The 23,804-nt window shown below is 43.9% G+C and overlaps 1 protein-coding gene across 1 annotated transcript in view; it reads left to right on the top strand.

The window, feature by feature from the left end:
• Window positions 1-401: 401 nt before the first annotated feature.
• The window catches only part of KIAA1549L (KIAA1549 like), a 67,077-nt gene continuing 43,674 nt past the window's right edge, over window positions 402-23,804 (top strand). Inside the window, exons 1-10 of the mRNA XM_066187226.1 lie at window positions 402-659; window positions 3,432-4,046; window positions 5,234-5,346; window positions 6,410-6,629; window positions 7,790-7,923; window positions 10,363-10,525; window positions 13,195-13,254; window positions 14,738-14,889; window positions 16,314-16,485; window positions 19,676-19,839. Of these exons, the coding sequence (XP_066043323.1) occupies window positions 485-659; window positions 3,432-4,046; window positions 5,234-5,346; window positions 6,410-6,629; window positions 7,790-7,923; window positions 10,363-10,525; window positions 13,195-13,254; window positions 14,738-14,889; window positions 16,314-16,485; window positions 19,676-19,839 (1,968 nt within the window). The 5' untranslated portion in view covers window positions 402-484. The remainder of the gene's footprint in view (window positions 660-3,431; window positions 4,047-5,233; window positions 5,347-6,409; window positions 6,630-7,789; window positions 7,924-10,362; window positions 10,526-13,194; window positions 13,255-14,737; window positions 14,890-16,313; window positions 16,486-19,675; window positions 19,840-23,804) is intronic.

Genomic DNA, 23,804 nt, shown 5'->3' with positions numbered 1-23,804 from the left:
TAAGAATGTGTCTTTTGGTATGTTGAGACATCCCTGGTAAAAGTCGGATTTTGGAGTAGCATCACCTAGGCAGCTGTCCTTATTCTTCTGTCAGATGAAACGAATTGAGGGGTTTAAAATCTGTTGTGTTGGACCTTTCACTGGGTTTCATGTTTGGGATTTTTTTTCAGTAAACTTTCTCTGAATTTTTATGCGCTCCGGAAACAACAACAAAAAATTCACTTGTTTTACCAAACTTAATGCATTTTGCGTTGTGATTTGTAGCAGCAAGATAACAACTCTTCATTTTGGGGAAGAATATACTCATTTTACTTATTATTTTACAGGTATCAGGCAACAGCATATCAATGATGCTCCTTCTACAGGATCTTTTCCTAATTGGAGATCTATACTGTCACCAACACGGCCTTCCACAGAAACTAAGCCTCCCTCAGGAGCTGATATTTCTCTGGGACAGACTTTGGAGAACGCAGACTTGCTTCAGATGATAAAAACGACGCTGACTGGCGCACGCAGCAGGACTTTGGATCAGCTGCACCTGTCACCCTCCCTCTATCAAGGCAGTGGGAACAGTGCACCCCAGGAACCCGCCGAGGTCTCAGCTGAGTCGCCCCTGAGGCCGTCGTCTCAAGATGCAGATGACACAGCAGCTCTAACAGGTTTGCCTCAGCTTGGTATGCTTGCCACACTGTCCTCCACACCACCAGTGACACATTCGAGTACAGCTGTGCCATCCCAGCCAGTGCCATTAGAAACACACTCCATTTCGAAAGAAAGCACATCCAGGATCAGACATGCTTGCTGCTGTTCCATCACCATCATTCTCCTCATTGGTAATTCAGTCACCTCATGCCATTAATTTTTCTAAACCAGCTGTACTGCCCATCCAAGTGCCTTTGTCTGCAGATACTGAAGGTTTCTTCAGCACAGATTCAGCTAGCTCACAGGTTAGTGAAAGCAGGAACAGTGCTCTAAGCGTGGTGCATTCCAGTGTGGTGAATCGACCAGCTTGTTTAGGGGGCCATGCCTTTCATTGGATCAGCAACAGTGCATTTCACAGGGTTAGTGGGAAAAGGGTTTCCTTTGGAAAGGACCTCTTAGCCATCTGTATACTCTGACATTCCTCGGTCAAAAATGCATCAGTCTCCCCTGGCAGTAACTTCCAAAAGTTTGTCATGGTTCCTTAATGAGAGTATGCATAATGTCTCTTCCACTGGAGCCATTTAGGGCAGCACTGACTGGCAGAATGAGCGGTAATCACTCTTCTGTCATCATCAGTTTTTCAGGAGAAAGCAGAGGTTCCTACATCAGTCTTCCGTGCTGCAGGGTACTCCACATCCAATGCTGCCACTGAGTCACCCTCAGTCTTTCACAGCACTGACTAATTGCACTACAGGCTCTAACCCTGCACCTTTCATGTCATCAGCCTCCAAGAGGCGGCTGAGGTCTCCAGCTCCACACAGAGCACGTCCTCCCTTTCACTGCCAATATCACTTACTCCACATGCAAAGCACGCTCGCAGTGCAGTGCTGCCAGTATGAGAATTTAGAAGCAAAACAGATTTTCTCTTTAGAAATGCAACACACTCGTCTCCAACAAGCCCAAGGTCTCCCTTGCTAACTGAGACAAACGAGGTGTTTACTGGGGCAGCACGAACAGCCAGTCCCAGGGCAGCAGCAGCCAACCAGGACAGGCTGCAAATCTCTCCTGCTGCTGCCTCGGAATCAGACTTTTGCAAAAGGGCCTGATGGATGGAAACTAGCAGGCAAATAGCATGAGACTCCCAGCTGCTTCTGCCCTGCTCTCCCAAATCCTGGTGGCTTTCCTGTGGCAAGGATAGCTCAACAGCCTTTCAAAAGAGGAGTGACAGCAAAGATGTCCGTGAACTTTAACGCTAGTAATGTTCTGCATTATGGAACTCAGCTTTCCAGAGTTTCTCCAGATATCCAAACTGGTGCACTCCTCACAGGATCAAGGGTACTAGACACTGTTTTGGAGATGGTGATGACGCCTCTTGATCTAGCTGCAGTGTCATTAATTTCTTCCACTGTACGCCTTTCAAAACCTGAGCCTGCCACCACAAATACTTCTGCCGCTAATGTTTTTGTGACTGCACATCTTCCACCTGGCGATGCAGAGAGTTCAGGTGTAACTGTAAACGAAGACAGAAAGAGGAGAGTACCCACTCTTGTGACCCCACATGCAGAATATTCATCTCCAAGAGCTTTAAATCGTTTAACCTCTGGTCAGACTTTGCATTCAGTTGATAAAAAGCCACTCGCCTCTGTCATGCCTCCAGCGTGGGGTACGCTGCCATCACTTGTTTCCATGACAGCAATGATGGACAGCCACAGTTCTGGCTCTTCCAGGATTTTGAATGCAGACTCTAAAAGCAATTTAGATCCTGTCAGCCTTCCTGAAGTTGTAACTTCAGCTTCTGCGTGGACCAATAAAGCATTGCTGTCTGCAGCTGGCGTCAGTATTCCTTCGGTAAAAGCTTCAGTCCAAATGGAAAAAGGGGAAGTTGCTCCAAGTACTTTTCCATTGGAAGATGAGTACCATGCACCATACTTGGTAGCGTCAAGTCTGCAAAACAAAATTAATACAAATCAGCAGCCACTCTTCTCCACCCCTTTAGCAAGCTATACATATGCATCCTATAGTCAAAACATTTCAAATTTACCTTTTGCTGAATAACTTTGCAGAATTTGATGACTATGCATTTGCACTGAAAACATCTCCTGTTCAGTATTCATCCATTGCTACTACATTGACCGTGCCTGACTCTGCAAAAAAAGCATGGAAACACGGCTGAAGACATTGCTGATTTCTTCTGTGTTGGAGATGTTCCTATCAGTACACATGAAGAAACACTTCTCCATTTACATGTGCCTCCTGTTAATGCTGCGGGTGTTCTCCCTAGCTCCCTAGAATCCCAAACAAGTGATGCTGGAAAGGTTACTGACCAAAACATTAGGCACAGCACCAGTGTTGGCTTTTCAGCTCACTAACAGCTTGATTAGCTCAGCCCCAAACAGAAGCAGTGTCACCCTCAGCACACTGCCAGCCCAGCCCCCCTTCTCTGTAACCAAGCCTTCTGGCTCAACTCTCTTGAATAGTTTTATCTCAGAGGACACTGGTTCTGGAAGTTTTCCAGAACCTGCAGACAACCAGTTGGAGTGCCCTGGTTATTTGGTTATAGCTGATAAATATCCAGCCACATTCAGTGAGGAGGAGTGGGACACAAGTGCTACAAGTCATAGGCTAGCTCCCAGTAACATATCTAATAAAGCTACCAAAGGGTTCCCATTGCAAACCCCTAGCACCAGTGGTCTGCAGTCAAGTCATCATAACTTCTGTCCATGCATCACCAACACAGATAGAGTCTCCTTTTTTGTCAACAACCAACTTTACCCATTCTGTTCTTACAGTGTTATCTGGAGTATCTTCTGGTGCAATACCTACAGTAGAAACTTCAGAAGCAAAACCACTAACAAGAAAACCATCTCCAGCTTCTCCAGTGCCAGCCTCTTCCTTCTTTTCTCTAGGCACTGCAAACACACCTTTGCCATCTGTGATGGCTCTAAGCACACCGATACCGACACTAACAAACAATAACACTGCCACAAAATTGACATCGGACCTAAGCCCAGTAGGAACACAGGCAGATTTTCTTTTTGCAACGAGAAACACGACTGCCTCACCTCTGGACATGCCAGCTCTGCTCACAACCCCCAAGAGCAGCACGGTCACAGCTTCCACACTCGCACCCACAGCCCATGTACCAAGGCAGATAGAAACAACAGTAACTGACACCCAGAAGCTCCCGAGCTCAGACATCACCCAAACGCCAACCCCGTACCCACTGACAATGACAGCAGCTTTGACATCTATTACAGCATCAGCGAAAACAACTAGGCTCCCCCCTCCTGCCGTGGAACTCACCCCTGCTCCTCCCGACACCACGGCAGCAGCCGCTTTCGCTAACATGACGGCAGCTCCCTCCCTGGATTGCCGGCTCTCTGCCAACATGATGGTGAAAACAGGTACGTGCGGCCGCGGGCTTTGCCACAGGGCTCTCCTGTGCCTGCGAGGGGCAGCTGGTGAGGTGTGAGAGGCACAGCCCAGTGTCAGGGATCTGCTGCGCTGACCGGCCGGGTGGACACGAGCAGGGTTGTTGGGTGGAAATGGCATCGGCTTTGTTTGTGGCTTGGGTTTGAACACGAGCGTGTCAAATGAAGTGGTGAGATCAGGTGCTGCTGTGGTGTTCAGGGGGCCACTGCAGGACCACCTGTGTGGAGGGACAGCCCTGTAAGCCGGGATGGCTTGGTGCCTGCTTTGCAGTAAAAGGAGTCTGTGTTGCTGAAGAGGATGGTGCAGTAACTTGCCTTGGTCCTCAGCCCTGTTTATGCACAAAAACCTAATTCTGTTCTAATATGAACACCTAATTCTATCATTACAGATCCATTTGAAAATTATGTTTAGCATTTAGAGTTGCACACTTCAAAATGGGAGGATTTTGAGGTTTTTTTTTTCTATGTGAACAGTGCCACTTCTGGCTCTGGCTGTTTTTTTTTCATGGACAGCTTCTCCTTAGCTGCAAGAGCTCTAAACTAAAGGGGCCTGGAGAGGTACCTTGCCCGGGCTTCTCATGGACTCCTTGTGGCAGCACAGCACCAGAAGCTGTGTGTGTCTTGGAGATCTCAGTAAAGAATAGAAGGTACAGTTTTAAAACTTTCTGCAAATCATAAGAGAAAAAGAAGAAGATAGTGATAGGTTTATAAAAGAAAGCAATGCAGATGCTTCCTAAATAGAAAATAATTGTAACAGTGGAGCAGCAGATTTCTTTTATGTAAGTGTGGCCATGAAGATGTGAAGCCTGCCTGTGCAGCTCTGGCTCAGCCCCCTGGGAATGCTGTGCCAGCCTGTCCTCAGGCAGTGAGCAGCCTCTGCCTCCTTGGAGAGGCAGCATGGCAAAGACTTGTTGTTGCTGCTAAAGAAATTGCATTTGTTAGACCTTGCTCTGGAAACGTGGAAACAATGGGCTATTGCCATGGGATGAATAGGGAACTCAGGAGCTGCTGAGCCCCTGCAGTCCTTTTCTTTGGAGCTGCTGCTAATTCAAGCTGCTTTGATGATCCCTGCACAGCCAGCCCAATGTAAAACAATTAAGGAAAGCAAATAGGAGCACGGTGATATCTCAAACCACCCTGTGGCTTTTGTTGCTCCACAGTTCTGTTTCTGAACACAAGAAGGATGATGATCAGCAATGCCTTCAGGGAGAGTGTGAGAAAAGGCCTCAACCAAGTGCTGAGACAAGCTTTCAACCAGAACGTCAGTGCTCAGGTAAGCGTGCTTGGCTTTCCGTGCACGACTTCACCAAAACAGCTCTCCCACCAAAGAACCACAGCTGGCTGCAGCTCCAGTGGTGTCTCTGGATGCAGGAAACCTCTTGGAGGGGAGCACTGAGATTTTCCTATGCAGAGCAGGCAGAGCTGGCACCTGCTCTAGTCTCTAAAAATGTAAGGAATGCTCCAAAAATTTTAGAAGCTTATTTGATGAAGAAGAAGAGAGAAATGCAAACTTCTTTTTAGTGTGCTCTGGGAAATGACTACTGACAGCAGTTTCCTCTTCCCCCTGCAGCTCAGGAGTGACTTCTGCTCAGGGGCAGCCGAGTGCTGCTGTGCTCAGCCTGGAACAATGGCAAGAGCGTGGCTGGTAAATGGGATGTCACTGCTGTCAGTCCTCTCCCTGCTTTGAAAACCCAGTACCTGGCAGGTGCAATTGCCCAGGGACAAGACTCCCGAACATGGAGGAAGCATGTTCTATTGAAAAAAAAAAAGTGAGGTGATGTTTTCCTCACTTTGCAGCTAAATTGCACGAACCTCTGCACTGCTGTGTGTGAGAGCAGGCTCGGCTGGGCGGCCAGGGCCCTTTTCCTTGGGACACAGCTTCCTGTGCACTGAGGCTGGGGTTTGTGTGGGGTCCAAGGCTGTTAGGAGTCACACTCACCAAGCATCTCGGAGGGAAAAATGTAATTTTTCTCAAAACAGAGGTCATCAAGTTGACTTCGGTCCTCACGCTTTATTGCTGCAAGTGTGGAGGGTGTCACACTTGGCTTGGGAATTGTGTGCTCCTTGGCAGCAGCAATAAAACCTGCCAGGTTTAGTCCCCTACCTTTCTGCAAACTTGAGAGGAGTTGCCTTTTTCTAAGAGAGGAAACCAGCTAAAACTTAGTGAGGAGGACCAGTTCCAGGGCTAAAACTTTTTGGAAGATACAGATTTTTGAGGTAAAACTCAGCTCATGTTTTGACTCACACTGTGTCCATTCAGAGTGAGAAACCCCATCAAACAGTGGCTGAACTGCAATCAAAATAACGAAAAAACCATGCTTCCCTGTGTGTTTTAGGTGGAAATCCTGGAGCAATCGAGTAACCTCACGGTGGGCTACTACGTGACGCGGGGCAGGCTGGTTTTCACGCCGGCTGCTGCCGCCGAGAAGCTGCTCGCCTACGGCATCGGCAACGCCACGGCAGACATGAAGCAGCATGTGCCCCACCTGCAGGCTGTGGTGGCCCTGGCCCTGCCCTGGCAGCCCCTGCCCGCCTACCACTTCCAGCTGAAAACGGGTGAGCGAGGGCTGACCTGCTTGGGATGGCCCTTCCCTTCCCTTCCCTTCCCTTCCCTTCCCTTCCCTTCCCTTCCCTTCCCTTCCCTTCCCTTCCCTTCCCTTCCCTTCCCTTCCCTTCCCTTCCCTTCCCTTCCCTTCCCTTCCCTTCCCTTCCCTTCCCTTCCCTTCCCTTCCCTTCCCTTCCCTTCCCTTCCCTTCCCTTCCCTTCCCTTCCCTTCCCTTCCCTTCCCTTCCCTTCCCTTCCCTTCCCTTCCCTTCCCTTCCCTTCCCTTCCCTCAGCTGTTGTTCTCCCATTCTGGTCAGACACAATTCCTCTCTGGGCCTGGGAATCAAGGACATCTCACTGCCTCAGGCCCTGAGAAATATAAACAAAATTGAGCTGGGGGAGAGCAAACTTGGAGTAAATGACTTCATTACCTGAAGCTGTAATTGGAAGATTAACCCCCAATATGCAAATGGAAACCTGTGAAACTTTGTCCGTTTTTTTGGGTGTAGCCCTTGGATGGGCTTTGTCTGCCCAAAATGTACCTGAAGGCCCTTCAATAAATGTAACTGCTTTTTATTTTCTTACTTTTGTCTGGCCTCTGTTGTTAGGTGATCCCAAAAAGGCATCGGGGGGAGGTGGCAGCAAGCATCAGTGCAGAATATTTGCAGAGCACTATAAACTAGGAGAGCTCAGAGTGCTCTGAAATGACGTATTAAATGATAAGAAACATTTCCTGCATGTGTGCTTACAGTGTTTGTATACACATGCTTATGGCAGTTAAGTATATTTTTCCTAGGGTGAAAATAAAACAGGATGAGAATCAGTGTTATGATTGAGTAGATTTTGCAGGACCAAATGAGCTGCTAGATTTAAGATTATAACCTGTCTTTTAGAATGGCTTCACCTACTGCCTGGCTCTGAGCAAATCTATGCGCAGTGAACAGGCCCCACCATCTTATATATCATTGCAGAAGCAATCTCCATTTGTTTGTGGAGAGTACCAGCTCTAATAATGCAATTTAATTCTTACATTTTGTCTTAATTAGGGCTAATTTAGTGCAGTTCCTGAAGTGGCATTATTTTCACCTGCTTAATGTGTAAATTGATCGTTTTGTTCTTGGTGCTGCAACTGAAAATACTTTGTCCGCATGCTAATGCCTTCCTTTTTCCAGAGCTGCAGTTTGTGGGTCAAACAGACAACATTCACTCATGTAAATTTGTTCAGACCATGGAACAGCGGCTCCAGAGAGCATTTCAGGATGCTGAAAGAAAGGTCCTAAACACCAGCAACAACTTAACTGTTCAGGTACAGTGTTGGGTGCTTGGCCAGGGACTGTTGCCAAATCCTCCTGGTTATTCCTTGCCACATGTATATTATTATTCCAGCACAGTGCCTTTGCCAGCCACCGTGGAAGGAAGTTTATGTTTTCATCTGAAATGAGATTGTTTTATGCATTGCAGGAAAACTTATAAATGCATGATTTATAGAAGGCTGTTGCTTTTCATGAATTGGAGTTTCTCTGTTTGCAGTTCAGTCATATAAATGAAATTCTGAGTATAAAAACAGTCTTCCGAATTTATGTTTTTACTGAGCATGCTATTCTGATGCATAGTTGCTTTCAGCGAGGCTATTCAGGTGTAAAGATGGTGCTAGGCACATTTGTTTTTAAGATCTGAAATTATGGAATAGATTTCTTTCTCTTGGTAGGCATCTCAGTTTCATGCTCACAGGTACAAATTCACCACAAGGGGCCTGATTTTTACACACCTTTATATGGGCCAACACTCTTATGCTCTATGCCATACTTCAGGACTAAAGAAATGATCCTCTGGGCCATATTACAATATGTTTTTGATTTATGATAAAACTCTGTTGTATGGATTGTGCTCCTCAGAAGGAGAAAATTTGCCATCAGCGCTCCGCTGAGTTATTTTGGTGCTGTTTCTTGTGAGCTTGTGTTCAAACTGGAGGAGCTCAGAGAGGCAGCAAAGCACAGGGCAAGAGAGGGACTACCACAGTAGGTAAAGTTGATTATCAACCTTTTCAATAGCTGGATCTGTGGTGTTGAGGGGAACTTCATGGTGGCTGATTTGCTCGTGGTGGAATTGTCAGATCTCACAAAGCACCTGAGCAATTTTGGAAAGGGCCCTAGAAGAAGGTAGTGGCTGTTTTTGTGGGTATTGCCAATTTAATGAGAGGTAGGATAGAGGTCCTGGAGGCAACATATAAGCTGGGAAGTGAGAGGCTCAAGGGTGTGATCTTCATGATAAATTTTTCTGAATTTATTCCAGTATCATGCAAAAGACTAAATCTGTGCAACAAAACACTGCATGAGGGCTTTAGATTAATTGAAAACTGGGGAACGGTTCTGGAGCAGACAGAGCCAGTCTAGAAAAGGCATTGCTGCCCTAGGAGAGTAGAGGGAAGGTGGGTAAAAGGCGTGAAGTGTCTTCCATGCAAGGAGAACTGAAACTGGCCATGGCTCTCCAGCCACGAGTGCTCTAGTGAATCAGAAGAGGTCACTTGGGGTTTCCCATAACAGAACTGCTCAAATTTTAATAAGGAAAAAGAAGCATCCTTTCCCACACTGTGTGATGAAGATGTCCAGATGTAACTGGAGAAAAAAATACAGAAATTACAAAAAACTTTTGGCCAAAGATATAACATAAAAAGTCGTCAACCCTTTTTAAACCCAGGCATATGATTTATGGCTCTTGACATAGCTGTGGGATAATCCTACACTGTCAAAAGGCATTTATTCCTCTTGTCCTGTGCTAATTCTCCATCCCTCTGCTCCAGCCATTTGTAAGTGGACATTGGCTAGGCAGACTTTTGGTCTGACCTTGGGCTCTTCTGATGTTGCTTTTTAATACCATGGTTTTTCTTTTAACTTGGTGATCCAAAGCATAAAAATGAAGCATTTAAATTACTTTCATGAATGCTGTCAGGCCTACCTATCAATAGCCAAACAACCCCATCCCTCTTCCCCTTGAGGATAAGTTTTCCAAGAAAACATGTGGGTTTTGTTCCTGGTGTTTGAGAATCTCATCCAGTACTTGCTGAAAAGAATTGGTCCTCAGAATGTAGTAACCAAATATGGGCTCATGAAGAGACTGGCACTGAGCTAGAGTGGGGAGGAGAGCAGGCATTCACCTGATGTTAGGAACAGAAAGACATGATATCCCTTAATTTCATAAGGAAAATGTGTAGGTCTAGAAACCAAGAATAGGAAGGCAGCAAAGACAGCAAGATAAACAGGACAATTTCTCTGCATCGAACACTGGATGATTTTTCTGATAAGCATCCTCTCCCTCATCCCACATTTCCTGGCATTTTCAGTCCTGACTGCGCCTTTTGTGCCTGCTGCTGTCCTCCAGGAACCCAGCAAGTGCTAAAGCAGGGATTAAAGTATCACACTTTAGTAAGTGTAAGTAAAGTAAAGTTGAGTGAGATGGAGCTAATCCATTCTTCAGGTTAACATTTCCCCAGTTTCTTTTCTTTGCACTGCCTTGGTGGTTGGTGTGTTGGTTGGTTGGTTGGTTGGTTGGTTTTTTGTTTTTGTTTTGTTTTCGGTTGGTTTTTGGGGGGCGGGGTTCTTTTGGTTTGTGTTTTTTGGTGGGTTTTCTTTGTTGTTTTTTTGGGGGGGGAGGGTTGGTTGTTTGTTCTGTTGTTGTTGGTTTTGTTTGCCTTTTTTTTTTAGTCAGCTGGACAACAGCAACGCATTATTTTTTGCTTCTGTTTCAGATTTTGAACACCTCCAATGTCTCCCAAGCTGTCACTCTGTTTTACGTAGTGAAAAATCAAAGCACAATTCTAAATGGCACTATTTCCAGCAACCTTCTTAATCAGCTGTCAGCTGAGCTGGTGGGTTTCTACCTCACCTACCCACCTCTCACCATTGCTGAATGTAAGTATGTGCTTCCCAGCATCAAGATTAGGCAGCACCAGAATTTGGCTTTGTTGTCAAGCTCAGGGATTGTAGGTAGTTTTTCTGGCTGCTTTTAAAAATGTATCTTGTTTAAAAAAAAGGAGGGGGGATGGAAATTAGATGATTATTTTATTTCCCTGGGTTCAGTGTTTATTTTGGCTGCTAGCAACACTGGCAAAACACTAAGGAAAAACATATATACTCTGTCACTAATGAAAAAATATTTCTGTGCCAGGTTTCAAACAAAATAAAAATTGTAGTTTTGTGAAAAGCAAAGCACAAAAGGCCCCAAAGCCTTCATTTCAGGACTACTTAGCACAGCACTGAATGAACTTCTGCTTCAGCATAGCCCTTCGCTTCAGTGGGATCCTCAGCCCCAGTGGTTGGTCCAGGGGCTGGGATCAGACTGTGTGTTTGGGTAGTGGGGTGAGCTCCATCTGTGCTTCTGTTTTTAAAAGTTGTTGGTGTATTTGCTGAACTGCATCCTCAGTTTACACGTGCTCTGAGCACTTTGGCATCAATAGCTCTCTTTGCATCCCAGTTGCTGTGAAGGCTCTGAGGTACAGAGAGCTGGAGACTATTGTGTGGGCAGCCCGTGTGGTGTATGTGCTCACTCACTCTGCATGCTAATTTCTTTAAAATCATTAAAGGGCCAAGACACTTGATTACGGGGATTTCTGTTTAATCTGCTTGTTAATGTGATGTATGAAATTAGGCTCGCTGCAGACTGGGGTTCTGTGTTCGCTGGGAGTGACAAGAGGCAGGGACATGCTGGGTACATCAGTGCAGAAACAGACTGCTGGAAAGTGAGCACTGAGGAGAACACAAATTACCCTTTTTTTGTCAGTCCACTTTGTTAGCAAGCAGCTCAACAGCAGAGAAATTACATGGTGCAATCCTTCATCAGTGACTTGCATGATGAGCTTTCAGTGGGATAAGTGGTTTCTCTGCTGTGAGGCAGTCAGGAATCACTGCTAGCTTAGGGGACTGTGCAGATCTTTGGGAAAGGAGGTTTGTATGTCGTTCTTGAGGCATTACCTATCAAATTATGATATTTGGAAACAGGTGATGCTGCCCTATAAGTTCTTGCACTGTGCTGGTACACTTTTGAATCAGATTTTCCATCACAGGGTAAGAGACGTCTCAAGGTGGGCTTGTATTTTCATAAAGTCTTTCCACAGGTGAGGGGAAGCAGAGGCTGTTGATAAAGGGTGTGGTCATGGACCCATTCCTCATCAGACAGGCTCCTTCTTGAAGGCTGGTGGATGCCCTGTGTTCAGGACATGTCTTCGTGGGCCATCCGGGAGCATAAAGAGAAAGCTGGAGGAAGTTTTGATGCTGTCTCTGTTCAGTTCAAGTGTTTAGCCTCCAAAATAGGCATATTGCATAGGAAGAGGATTGTGGTGCTTGGTAGTCAGGAGCTGTGCAAGCCATTTGTCACGCAGCAAGTCTCGTGTGGCACTGCAGTTCTCTGCTGATCCCCACACATGATGAACAGACCTGATAAAGTCTTTAGCTACTGTTTCTTTACCAACTAATGGCTTATATTTCATTTTGGAGCTCTTGGTTTTATTCCCAGTGCAGCAGCTGTACTGCAAACTCATGAACTTAATGCACGCGCAGTGTTTATGGCTCCAGACCGATAGTGTGTCTGGAAAACGTTTCCTTTGAAGAGTGTTTGATGCTTATTCATGTGGCAGTGTAGTTGTCTCAGTTTATCAAACAAATATTGAGGTTGTTCTCCGAGCATGTTATTTCCCAGTAGGCTCCAGTGGCTCCTCCAGAGCCTTTGCAGTCTGTCGTGGAAACGCACAACTCAGGGCACGCTGCGAAATCCCTCTCAAAAGCAGCTACTGTGCATAATCAAATCCTTTACAACATTTACTATTCTGAGCCACTTTGGGCTTTAAAAATCAAGGTGACTCCATAGCAGCCTATCAACGTGCAGAGCATGGATATTTTCTGAATTAAGTTCCCGGTATTAATCTATTGAACAAATGCTGAGCTGCGTAATGAATTGGTAGCACATTGAGCTTTACAGCCTAGTGCACTTTGGAGACGGAGGAGCTAACAAAAGGCATCACAACAGCAAATATCAGCTTCTCACAGATGCAGACACATATGGTAGTAATGCCATAAACAGCGCACAGTGAGAGAGCACCACACTCCAAGGTGTGCTCACAGTTTTCTTAGTCTCGTTTGCAATCCATGTGGGGTCTGATCCTGGTATATTTTCATATTATTTTAGGCTAAAACTATGGTCAGGGGTATATAGGGATTAATCACGGAATCATCATGAAATCTCATCTGGTTTTCTGCAGGGGAGAAAGCAGCAGAGATGAATACAACATCTATTACCTATCCTTCTTGGTTCTAGGCATTCCTGGACTTCCTCCTAGACTCTGTCCCAGCCAGTATTTTGGCAACAGGAGATATATGTTCTATTTTGCATGGCAGTGCTTCTCCTGTTTACAGTTGGTGTTCTTTTTCAGACAGAAAAGAAATTGTAACCCTGAAAATTATGCTCTAGATCTCTTCTTGGGCTGTAGCTCAATTTTATTAATTGCTTCCAGGGTAGCCAGTTTTGGGATGCATAATGTGTAGGATGCTGCAATATTATGACATAATTTAATCTTCTATTTTTAAAGCTTTGGAGTATCCAAACCTTGATGTCTCGGAATCAACTAGAGACTACTGGGTGATAACAGGTACTCTCTAATGTCCTTCCCTCCTCTGGGCGCTCAAGGTAACAGTTTTATAGTGCTCATTTATATGAACACAGCGGTGCAGTATTTTTACACAGAAATAAGTGGCTGCCCACTGAACCTGGCTTCAACTGGGCAAATGTACTTACAGTCACTCTGCGACGTAAGGGATTGATCACCTTGAACAGTGACATCTCCAGCGACCAACACCCACTTCAGAATTTATAGCACTTTGGTTGAAACAATTCTGAGAGCAGCATTATCTTCTGAGAGTTTTGAGATGCAAACAGACCTTTTTTTTTTTTAATTTTATTTTTAAAAATACCCTGGGACATGGATTTGAATCTGAAATCAAAAGAAACACGTGGACATAACCCAGGAGCAAAGGTGAAGCTGTTACACCAAGGAACTTTGTCGTGATTTGCTGACCATCTGGGTGCAGGGATTTTTGCGTCTTTCACTTGAAGCTCTTGTGCTTCAAAATACTTCTTTTATCAACTCATTAAGGTGCCACATTCTCATGCACAATTGTTTTGACTTCAGAAATGATAACTGGGCAAGAAAGAGGCCCTTTCCCTCAGACCAAAGCCTTTCTAGTTGTTCTGTCTGTACCTGGAATTGTTTAATGCTCAGGAGAGCAAGAGCAAAGGGCCCTGACATGAAATAGACTTGGTTCCAGTTCCATCTTTTCATAAATTTGAAATAAAATGTAAGATTATGCAGAGATTATGATCCTCTGAAGGGAGGGGTACAGCTCCTCCCAGTATGGACCCCTGTGAACTTGATACTCCATTTCTTGCCCCTGTGCACTTGCTGCGATGGATTATTTTTGATATTACAATGGAAACTGCTTTCAAAAAGATCCTGGTGGTCCCAGAAGACTTTTTTGAAATAATACTGAAAATCCATGAATGAATTGAATCAGCATGTCATATCACTTTTTTTGAACTTTGGAATCCAGTGTCTTTCAAATCTTGCAATCATTTATACTTCAGATGCCTTCATTTATAGTTCAGAAATGCCTATTTGGGTTTCAGTGCTCTCCAACAGGATGTTTTGCTTGAGACTGTACAAAATCCCAACTTCAGAGTTCAAATCCTCAGGACAGAAACTGGTTGACAGGAGCATCTGGCAGTTAGCATAAACCCAGCAGCTCTCAAATAGGTTTGAACCTAATTTTTACATCGAAGATCATAGAGTAGATGCTCCCCTGCGCCATTTTGGTAAACTGAAGGCCTCGAAATGGTATTTTGAGATTTTTACTCTCTGAAACATCATTGATATTATCTGAGATGAGCAGTGCAGGGACTGAAACAGAAGTGTGTTAAATCCCCGTGGGGAATTACGGAGAGGGGATAACAGTGTCCAGGTGTTTTTCTTTCGAGTTAGTCTGCGCCTCCCTGTCCCAAACTATCCCACAGACCACGTGTTACTTTACCTGCCTGTGCATGAAGTGCTGACATGTTTTATTTCTCCATTCCCACAGTCATCCAAGGGGTGGATATTGCTTTGCTGGGGCTGAACAACCAGAGCTTTGCCAGACTGATGGAGCAGCGCTTGGCCCCTCTGTTCATGATGTCCCACCAGCAGGGAAGGCGATTCCGACGTGCCACTACTGTGGGCAGCTACACTGTGCAGGTGCTCAATGGACCTGTGTTAAAAGAAGTGCTTTGCTTGCGTGTGTCCTGCTTCGGTTCCCGTAAAAGATGTGTCTAACTTAATTTCTAGGCTGAAATTTCCTGTGCTTCTCGTGGATATCAAAGCAGCAAGGGCAGAATGCCTGGCATTGCTAACCGTGCCTTTTTCTGCAGCCAGCCGTGTTGGCATGCCTGTCATCCTCCAGAAATCATCATTAGTTAATCAGTGTTCATAAATATTTTCTCTCTGGTTGCTATGAGGGTTGGTACAAAGCACATATTTTAGCGTATTCAGCATATTGAAGAGTTCCAAGATTTTTCTTCATGATATAAGTTTCCTAGGTAACTCAAAGCTAGAACTCTTTTTTTTTTTTAAATTTTTTTTCCTTCTTTTTGTTGGAAAAAAAATGTAAGAAGCAGCCTTTATTTATGCAGGATTAGTCATCAAATCATGTGGCTCCACATCATGTTATGAAGTAGAGACTTCAGACCTGAGTAATTTATTAATCATTTTTCTCTTATTTACAACATTTTAATTTCAGTATTTTGAACTGATAGTATTTTGTTTTCTCTCCAATTGAGCCAACTGATGCTATGGGCAATTAAAAGATTTCTTCTTCAATCTTCAAAAAATAGTTATTTAAAAAAATTAAATTATGTTTTTCACAAATTGTTTGTTTTAAGGTATAAGCCCAAGGTATTACATTTCCCATTTGCCCACACAATTCTTTGTATTGTTCCACTGAAAAAATTTAAATGAAGAAACATATTTTACTTGCCAAAAGTGTGAACTTTTGAAAATTTTAGTCCATAACATAACAGAGAAGAATCACAAAGCTCCTTTTTCTTCTCATCATTAGAGATGTTTGACACTTTCTCCACTCTCAGGAAAGGTAGAGGTACAATGGAAAAATTCTGCCAGTGTTCTGCAGAATAAAATGGGAAAAGCGTGACCCCTTTGTTATCAACCTGGGACAAAAACGTAATGAGTATAGAAAAGAAATGTGAGGCTGTTTTTTATCTGCAGTATGCCAGTAGAGTTTTCACTATTAGAACAGATTATAAGAATTCCCCCTCTACAGAGGACTGTCATGTCCAAAAATTTGATCCTTTCCTTTTTACTGCATGCTTCTCTTAGTGTAGGCTTTTACCTTACGATTATGTTTAAATTTTTTTTAAGAAAAATTTTAGTCAATTCTCTGACTGACTGATTTAATAGCCTGGGCTCTGAAGGGGAGAAGCTCTGATCCTATGAGAATATTTGCATGGAGCTTATGCTTTTAGGAGGTCTTGAAGAAGTTCCTGTGGGCTCTGCCTCCAAATAGCTACTGGCAAGTTTTGCAGTGGTATAACACGAACATAGATTATTTCTCTTTCTCTCCTTATTTATTTATTTATTTATTTATTTATTTATTTCCCTTAAAGATGGTAAAAATTCAACGTATTCCAGGACCCAAGGAGCCAGCTGAACTGACATATTACACCTTATACAACGGGAAGCCTTTGCTGGGCACTGCAGCTGCCAAAATTTTGAGTACGGTTGACTCCCAGAGGATGGCCTTGACGCTGGGCTATGTCATCCAAGTTCAAGCTGATCGTAAGAGTCCCTTGAAAAATTCCATACCTAATTGTTGCTTTATTCCATGAACTGAACACTATGGAAAGTCAGAATTAATTCTGATGCTGACAAAACCATGACACCACAGACTAATGATGACTGGCACAAAGTTGCTATTCATATAATTTGGTCAAAAAAGTAGAATGTGATGGCTATTAAGATGTCCCTTATTTTTGACTTGATCAAAATAATGTAGATTCTTTCCATCTGAAAGGGGTTATAACATTTTTTAATAATAATTTTCACCAAGAAAACGACATGGTTGTTAAAGATATTGTTTGGACACAAGCCAGAGAAGTTCAGTTGAAAAGAGCTACTTGTGCTGATGGGCAGCTTTCAGATTCAAGATAGGATGGTATCATTCAGAATAACGTGGCCAAAAATAATGCATTCTTGAAAAGTAAATTGTTTTCAAATTTCTCTTTTAAGACCTTCTTCAGTTACTGAGTGATTATGGACACAGGTTTCTTTAATTTTTTTTTTTTAGATATTCCTATATATTTGGCCCATAGTCATAAACCTGTGGAGAAGCTTGGAGTGTTTTTTCACACAGTTAACAGCTCAGTGTATAAATCCATGCCTTTCGCTAACTGGATTTCTCCACTTTGCTGAAGTATTTCTTTAGAAGGAATCAAAATTATATAGTGGACTTCTGCACTGGATCTCCTTACTGCTGAAACAGCACATAAAATGGATGTCCCTGGTGTAATTATATCTGCCTGGAGGAGTGGTGACACTGAAATGATTACGTGTAATGGTGACAGGAAAAGAAGAGACCACTGTAATGAGTAATTTATATGTCATCAGTAAACGTAGGATTGAGTAAGAAGACTGAAATATGATACAATTTCCAGAGAATGCACCATGTACTGTATCTGATCCTTGACTTGATCATGGCCTGCTACTGATTTTAACTCAGCTGAACCTGGGCATCTCCATTCCATAAATTCCAGCATTTAAATTCTAAGTAATTTTGTTTTCCATGAGAATATTTCTTTAATGTATTTTTTTAGTAAAGAAGGTATAGATATAACAGTTTCCTAGCTCTTTGTGCAGTGACGTGATTTATATTTGTGCAAGTATTTAGTATTTATGGAATCTACTGCTCATCTTCTAACTTTGTATTTCCATGGTCTGATGAGGCAGCCTTATTCATCTGTAGATTTTCATACCAGCCATGTATGCATAGATCACTGTAAAACCAGAAGATACAGAAATCGAAATTGTGACCTGAGGTAACTGAGATTCTGAAGGTAGAGTATTTGAAATGCAGGAGGTAATTCCATCTTTATACCTTATTATGGGGAAAAAACCCAATTTCTTTCCTTTTGGACACGGTTATTTGTAGTCTGTCTTTGTATTGCCACAGAAAATACTTTGTGTGGATTTCATTTTTGCTCATTGTAATTTCTGTTCTAGCAGAATGAAAAGTTCTGTCCCAAAATACTGTAAGAAAAGACTCATACCCTCGGGAGCTCATAGCTGGGTTAGGCGAGACAGATGAATAATAACACAAAAAATGGATGTTCCTGTGCTATGAGCCAGGGACTGAGTGAAATGACAACAGAATGAAAGGCTTGCATCAAATTCCACTGAAGTCTTAGTGAGTTGAATGAACCATGGGTTGACTTGAGGCCACACTGGAGTCTGGTAACTGAATTAAAGATGTAAATTAGGACTCCTAAGTGTCTGTCCTATTAGCCATAAGGTCGTAATTTCCTCTCCATCTCTTAGGAGGAATAAATGTAAGTTTTCAACCCTTGTTTGCTGCTTCCACAGCAGCAGTCTATAATTAAAGTTTTTGTTATTTGTTAAAATTCAGATTCCGTTTCCTTCCCCGCAGCCCTTTCATCCTCAAACTAAATGTCAAAGTCAATAATTAAGAATTCTGTGAGTCTGTTGAAAAGTGAACCCTGAAAGTCTCCAACCTGGCCTTTTTGCAGTCTAGTGCTCAAGCTCTGAGCCTAATAGTGCTGTTGCTACATCACCCAGAAACTTCACCGGTTTTGCAAAAAACTGCAGATGTACAAAAAATCCAGGCTCAGGCTCCAGCCAGGCTTTCAACTGGAGAACTGAAAAGTTCCTAATAACTGCTGCAGAATGAGCTGGTTTGCATTTGAAGTCTGATCCTGAGAGATGCTGAGTGCCTCTGACAGCTCATAAGCTCAATGACATTTGAGAGCGCCGGTCCCCCAGGAAATGGGAGCGGCTGCTTTGCGCTGGTGTTCTCACAATGGCCTGCCCACACCAGCAGCCAGTGCTACAGCAAAATAAACAGGGATAGCATGGGGAAGCCTACTAAGTATTTCATTACAGCAAAGCTCAGCATTATAAGGAGGTTGTCTGATTGTTTTTCCAAAAAGAAACGGAATGAAATGAGCGAACTGGGAATGTGCCACAGGAGGACCTCCTATGTGTGAACAAGTTGGAGGTTCATACTAAGAGAGATTATTCTGATGAAATGGAGTCTAAAATGTTTTTGCCTCACTGCATTTCTGAAACGTACCCTTTTCCTGGTGCCATCATTAATATATCTGCAAGTAGCTTTGTCCAGCCTCGTTATTTCCACTCCTTCAGAAATGATGAATTCTTTTTGACCTTAACTGTGATGAATTATTTCTAGAGCACAAGAAAAGAATCTTCCTGTTGCCTTATTGATATTGATAATAACTATTCTAGCTAGTTTCATTGTTTTTTAAAAAGCTCTGCCAGTTTGCTCCTGCTGAGCCAGTCGGTCTTTGACACCATGTATGGACTCCATGTGTGTTCTTTTCACACAGGTGCTATGCTACTTTGCTCTAAGCCGATTTGAAAAATAGTTAAGGATGCATTCCTTGAACCTTTTATTTTTTTGTTTATTGTAAATGAGCCATTGGAGTGATATCTTTTATTGCATCCGTCTTGACTTTGGAGTGGATGTCTGCTTTTACATATAACCAGGTAGCATGAAACTAAGAGAAAAGAGCTCAGGGATCTGTGAATTCAACAGTGTTGCTGATTTCCCCCCTTTTTTTGCCTCGTAAAGTATTACAAAGGTATTCCCTTGTTAGAAAGCTAGGTTTCTTACAGTGCTCTTATACTAACTTCTACATGGAGGCAACTGAAGGCTGGGAGCAACAGGAACCTTGCCCAGTGAAGCTTAAAAGTGTCGGTTTGCCTTTTTCTGCAGCTGTGGTGAAGAACCCCCCAAACAACCTGTGGATCATCGCAGCCGTGCTGGCTCCCATCGCCGTGGTCACCGTCATCATCATCATCATCACCGCCGTGCTGTGCAGGAAGAACAAGAACGACTTCAAACCAGACACCATGATGAACCTGCCTCAGAGAGCCAAGGTCAGTGACCCAGCTCTAGACCCAGAAGTCCATTTGCCTGCTGAGGCTGTGACTCTTGGATAGATGCAGTCGGAGGATGTTTGGAGTGGGAAGGGTTGTTACTCATAGCCTGGATCTGCACATCTCCTCTAGGACCCCAAACCCCATGGCCTGAGCTGCTCCTGCCTGCTAAAGGTGGGGATGTCTGAAGTTTGGCAGCAGTTCAGACCTGGCCCTAACCAAAGTTTTCCTCCCAAACTGCTAATCCAGAATAGACCTACTTCGAAAATTTCTTTTTCTGCTACTACTATTTTTTTTTTAAATGTGTTTTGGACTTTCTAATTTTTTTTATGTACATTGCTGGTTGGGTTCAAACAATTACGTTTTTCTTAAAGTCACTAATCCATATCAATTACAAGATTCCCCCCCCCCCCAATCAAATGCACTTCCAGTTTGATCCTCTGACAGAAAAATGTCACAGAATACAGTTTTGTCTCCATAGTGAAAAAGTCTGCCCTCTCAATGCTGCTATTCAATGGCTCTTGATCAGGTCCACCCAAAGAGAGGAGTTTTTAGCCTATGAAGCCTGTGTGTAAGTCAGACTGTTCCTTTGCCCTTTAAGCTGGCTTTGTTCTTCTCCACTGGCACGGGATTGAGATGATGAATTTTTTCTTTGGTTTCTTAATGCTACAGACAGCAGGATTATTGATCTTTCAGCTCTGTTGCTTCTGCTGAAAAATGTAGATTGGAAGAGGAGTTGAAGGAAAGCATGATGCATTTGACAGCTCTTTTCTCCTTATCTTAGGTTCGATGCAGATGGGTGCAGCTGGTGCCAGTTGGAAACCAGACATTTGTATCAAAAACGATACAGAAAAGACATTTCCATTTTGGTTCCAGTATGCTTGTCTATTTATCCACTATTATCCATCCAGTGTTAAGACTAGATCTGCAAAAGTGAAACACACACTATCACAAACACAGGCAAGAATTAATATCACTGCAGTGCCATTTGATGGCCCATTGAAGCCCCTAAAATGCAAATTATGCTTTAATAGGGGTTGTTGCAAATGCTGTGCACCATTTGATTCTTTTTTATGTATAACCTTGGTCCCAGCTAAAGAAGAAAAATAAGACAGGACTTGTACATTGTTTAGAACTGCCCATCAATATGGGATGCTTACCAGCTGAAGAAAGTTGCTGTGTACAAAAACCCCGAAGCGACCTACTGCTGGTTGAAATTGCAGCACAGAAAAAACTTGAAAGTATTTTCATATTTTATTCCACTGTTTTCATTCCAAAAAGAAAGACAAAATTGGATTTTTACTGTTCCTGAGAAACCAGATTTAATCAGGCTGTAAGATACGTGCTCAGGTTAAAGCCTGTTCAGTCAGGTTACATTTGCATCAGCTGTCAATGCTTCAGATAGGAGCCGGATCTAAAACTGCTGGAACAGAACCATTGGTTCTGAGCTCCCAGCACCCATGCCAGAGTCCTTTCAGGAGCTTTTCCTGCAGGGTTATTCTCCTTGCAGCTGGAGTGCGGAAGGTTCCCTTCCAGAGTGCATTTCCCCTTTCCGGTTTATTTTGAGACTCCACAAAATTTAATTTAATTCATTACCTGAAAAATGATGCGTTTCCAAATGAAAGCTAAATTGCTTTCCATTTAGTTTTACAATGACGGCTCCATCAGAAAGGTTCTGCCAGGTCTAGTTTGGAGTTTACGCTCGTGTATGGACTGTGGAAGATAAATCCTGCAGTGGAACCAGGAATGGACTGGTTTGGGCATTCCTGATTTCAGCATCTTTCATTAAAATAAGGCTAAGAAACATATTTTGAGAAGATAATGAAAGATGGTCATTTTGAAGAGTTTTAGTTTTATTTTTAATTTGTGTTAGAGATAGTGGTAATTGCTTGAACCGTAATTGCCATATTTCCTGCAGTTTGGGAGTACAAATGAGCCCGTATCCGTGTCACATTTAAAATGAGTCTGTTGTACCTCATGGCTGGGGAAAGTGCCTGAGACTGCTGATTAATGCTGACTCTGCTGGAAGTGGAGTCACAGCGGGGTGATTTGTAGTTTAAGCGGCCGTTTTAGTACTTTGCCTCTGTGCGCCTGAGATTTGCCGGCGCAATTTTGTGATACCTTTTTGGACATCCAGCAACCTGCGCAGGGAGGAGAGGAGGCTCCCGCGGGATACCTGCGTGCCGGGATCTCAGGTTGGTTAGCCGTGCCGGAGCTCCAGGAGCCCTGCTCCAAGGGGGCTGGCAGGGCAGGGCTGCTCGGTGCTGCAATCCTGCGGGAGGGAGGGAGGGAAGGAGGGAGGGAGGCTGCGGCTCCCGCCGGAGCACAGCTCCGCATCCCGCAGCCAGCCCGGGCACGGACACGGGGGAATGGCACATTCGGCGTTCCACACCCGTGTGCGGCAGCGGGAGGTGATGAGGTGATGCAGCGGAGCAGCAGGGCTGCTGCCTGAGCCTGGTAATTAAGGCGTGACTTTTGTGTTGTGGCAGACTGAAGGGTAGATGGATGAAGTTTGCGAAGTGACCTCTTCGTACGCAGCCGCCGTTTATAGGATCTCTCTTGGGAATCGTGTTGTTGTTCTGAATTGCCTCAGCAGTCAGGGACATCTGAATGCAGTTCCAGGGAAAAGGAAAATTGAAAAATACCATTTCCCCCCCCCCCCCCCCCAAATTTCTCTCTAGCTGTGAAATGAAAGAAGTGTAAATTCAAATTGGTGAAATTCTGATGGGATTTTATTTTAGTGTTATTTCAGTGCTCTTTTTATTTTAGGCAGCTGTTTTTGCTTTGAGGTTTTGGATGGATGTTAAGTTTTGTCTGCCTTGCTTTCTAATTTGCAGCATGCTTCTTTACAGTCTAGAATCTCTTTTATCCCCTCACCTTTTTTTTTTTTTTTTTTGACCCTGAAACAATTGGTTTGCAGGTAAAGAGAGATAAGGTCTGTAGTCTAAAATCCACAAGCAAGAGCAAGTGCTGCAGGCCATGGGGAAACAAACATTATCAGTTTGATAAAGGGCACACAGAAAAAAAGTCAGATAAACTGTACCTGGGTATACAAATAGAGGGGAGGGCCTGATTTGTCTCTCTTTCTCCCCTTCCCTTCCCTTCCCTTCCCTTCCCTTCCCTTCCCTTCCCTTCCCTTCCCTTCCCTTCCCTTCCCTTCCCTTCCCTTCCCTTCCCTTCCCTTCCCTTCCCTTCCCTTCCCTTCCCTTCCCTTCCCTTCCCTTCCCTTCCCTTCCCTTCCCTTCCCTTCCCTTCCCTTCCCTTCCCTTCCCTTCCCTTCCCTTCCCTTCCCTTCCCTTCCCTTCCCTTCCCTTCCCTTCCCTTCCCTTCCCTTCCCTTCCCTTCCCTTCCCTTCCCTTCCCTTCCCTTCCCTTCCCTTCCCTTCCCTTCCCTTCCCTTCCCTTCCCTTCCCTTCCCTTCCCTTCCCTTCCCTTCCCTTCCCTTCCCTTCCCTTCCCTTTTCACGGTCACTACAAGGAAAAAGAGTCCAGAAACAGCTCTCAGTGTGTTCCGTCTGCCCTTTTCCAGGCAGTGTGATCTAGTGGTCTCTCCCTATCCATTCACTATTTCAAAAGCAATATTAGAATCTCAGCCCTTCAGTATTTTGGATGTATTGGCATCTACGTTTGCAGTGCTTCAGCCGTGCCTGATCGTGGTTTAGCCTTGCCAGTTCCCTCCAGGGGTAGCAGAGCCATCTGCTCCTGTGGGCTTTTACAGATCAGGAATCCAAGAGCAAATTTTATTTAATGCAATATGTCTGCTGATGAGGATGACTTTCTCAGCTCTCCTTTTATTGCAGTTTGTTACTGGACATGGTGGTAAGTAGAACTCTGATTAAAATAATCCTTCATTTTCTTCCTGTGGCAGATCTGAGCTGGGACACTGCAGAATTCTTTAGTAATTCTCATGTCCTGCTGTTTCTGGTTTGGTTTGTTTATTGTTTGGAGAGTTTTTATTGGTTTGCGT

This window comes from Chamaea fasciata, unplaced genomic scaffold, assembly GCF_029207755.1.
Source record: "Chamaea fasciata isolate MVZ Bird 193981 ecotype frontalis unplaced genomic scaffold, bChaFas1.0.hap1 SCAF_7, whole genome shotgun sequence".
Lineage (NCBI taxonomy): Eukaryota > Metazoa > Chordata > Aves > Passeriformes > Sylviidae > Chamaea > Chamaea fasciata.
Note: the sequence above shows the minus strand (reverse complement) of the source record. Positions and strands in the feature narration are given on the sequence as shown.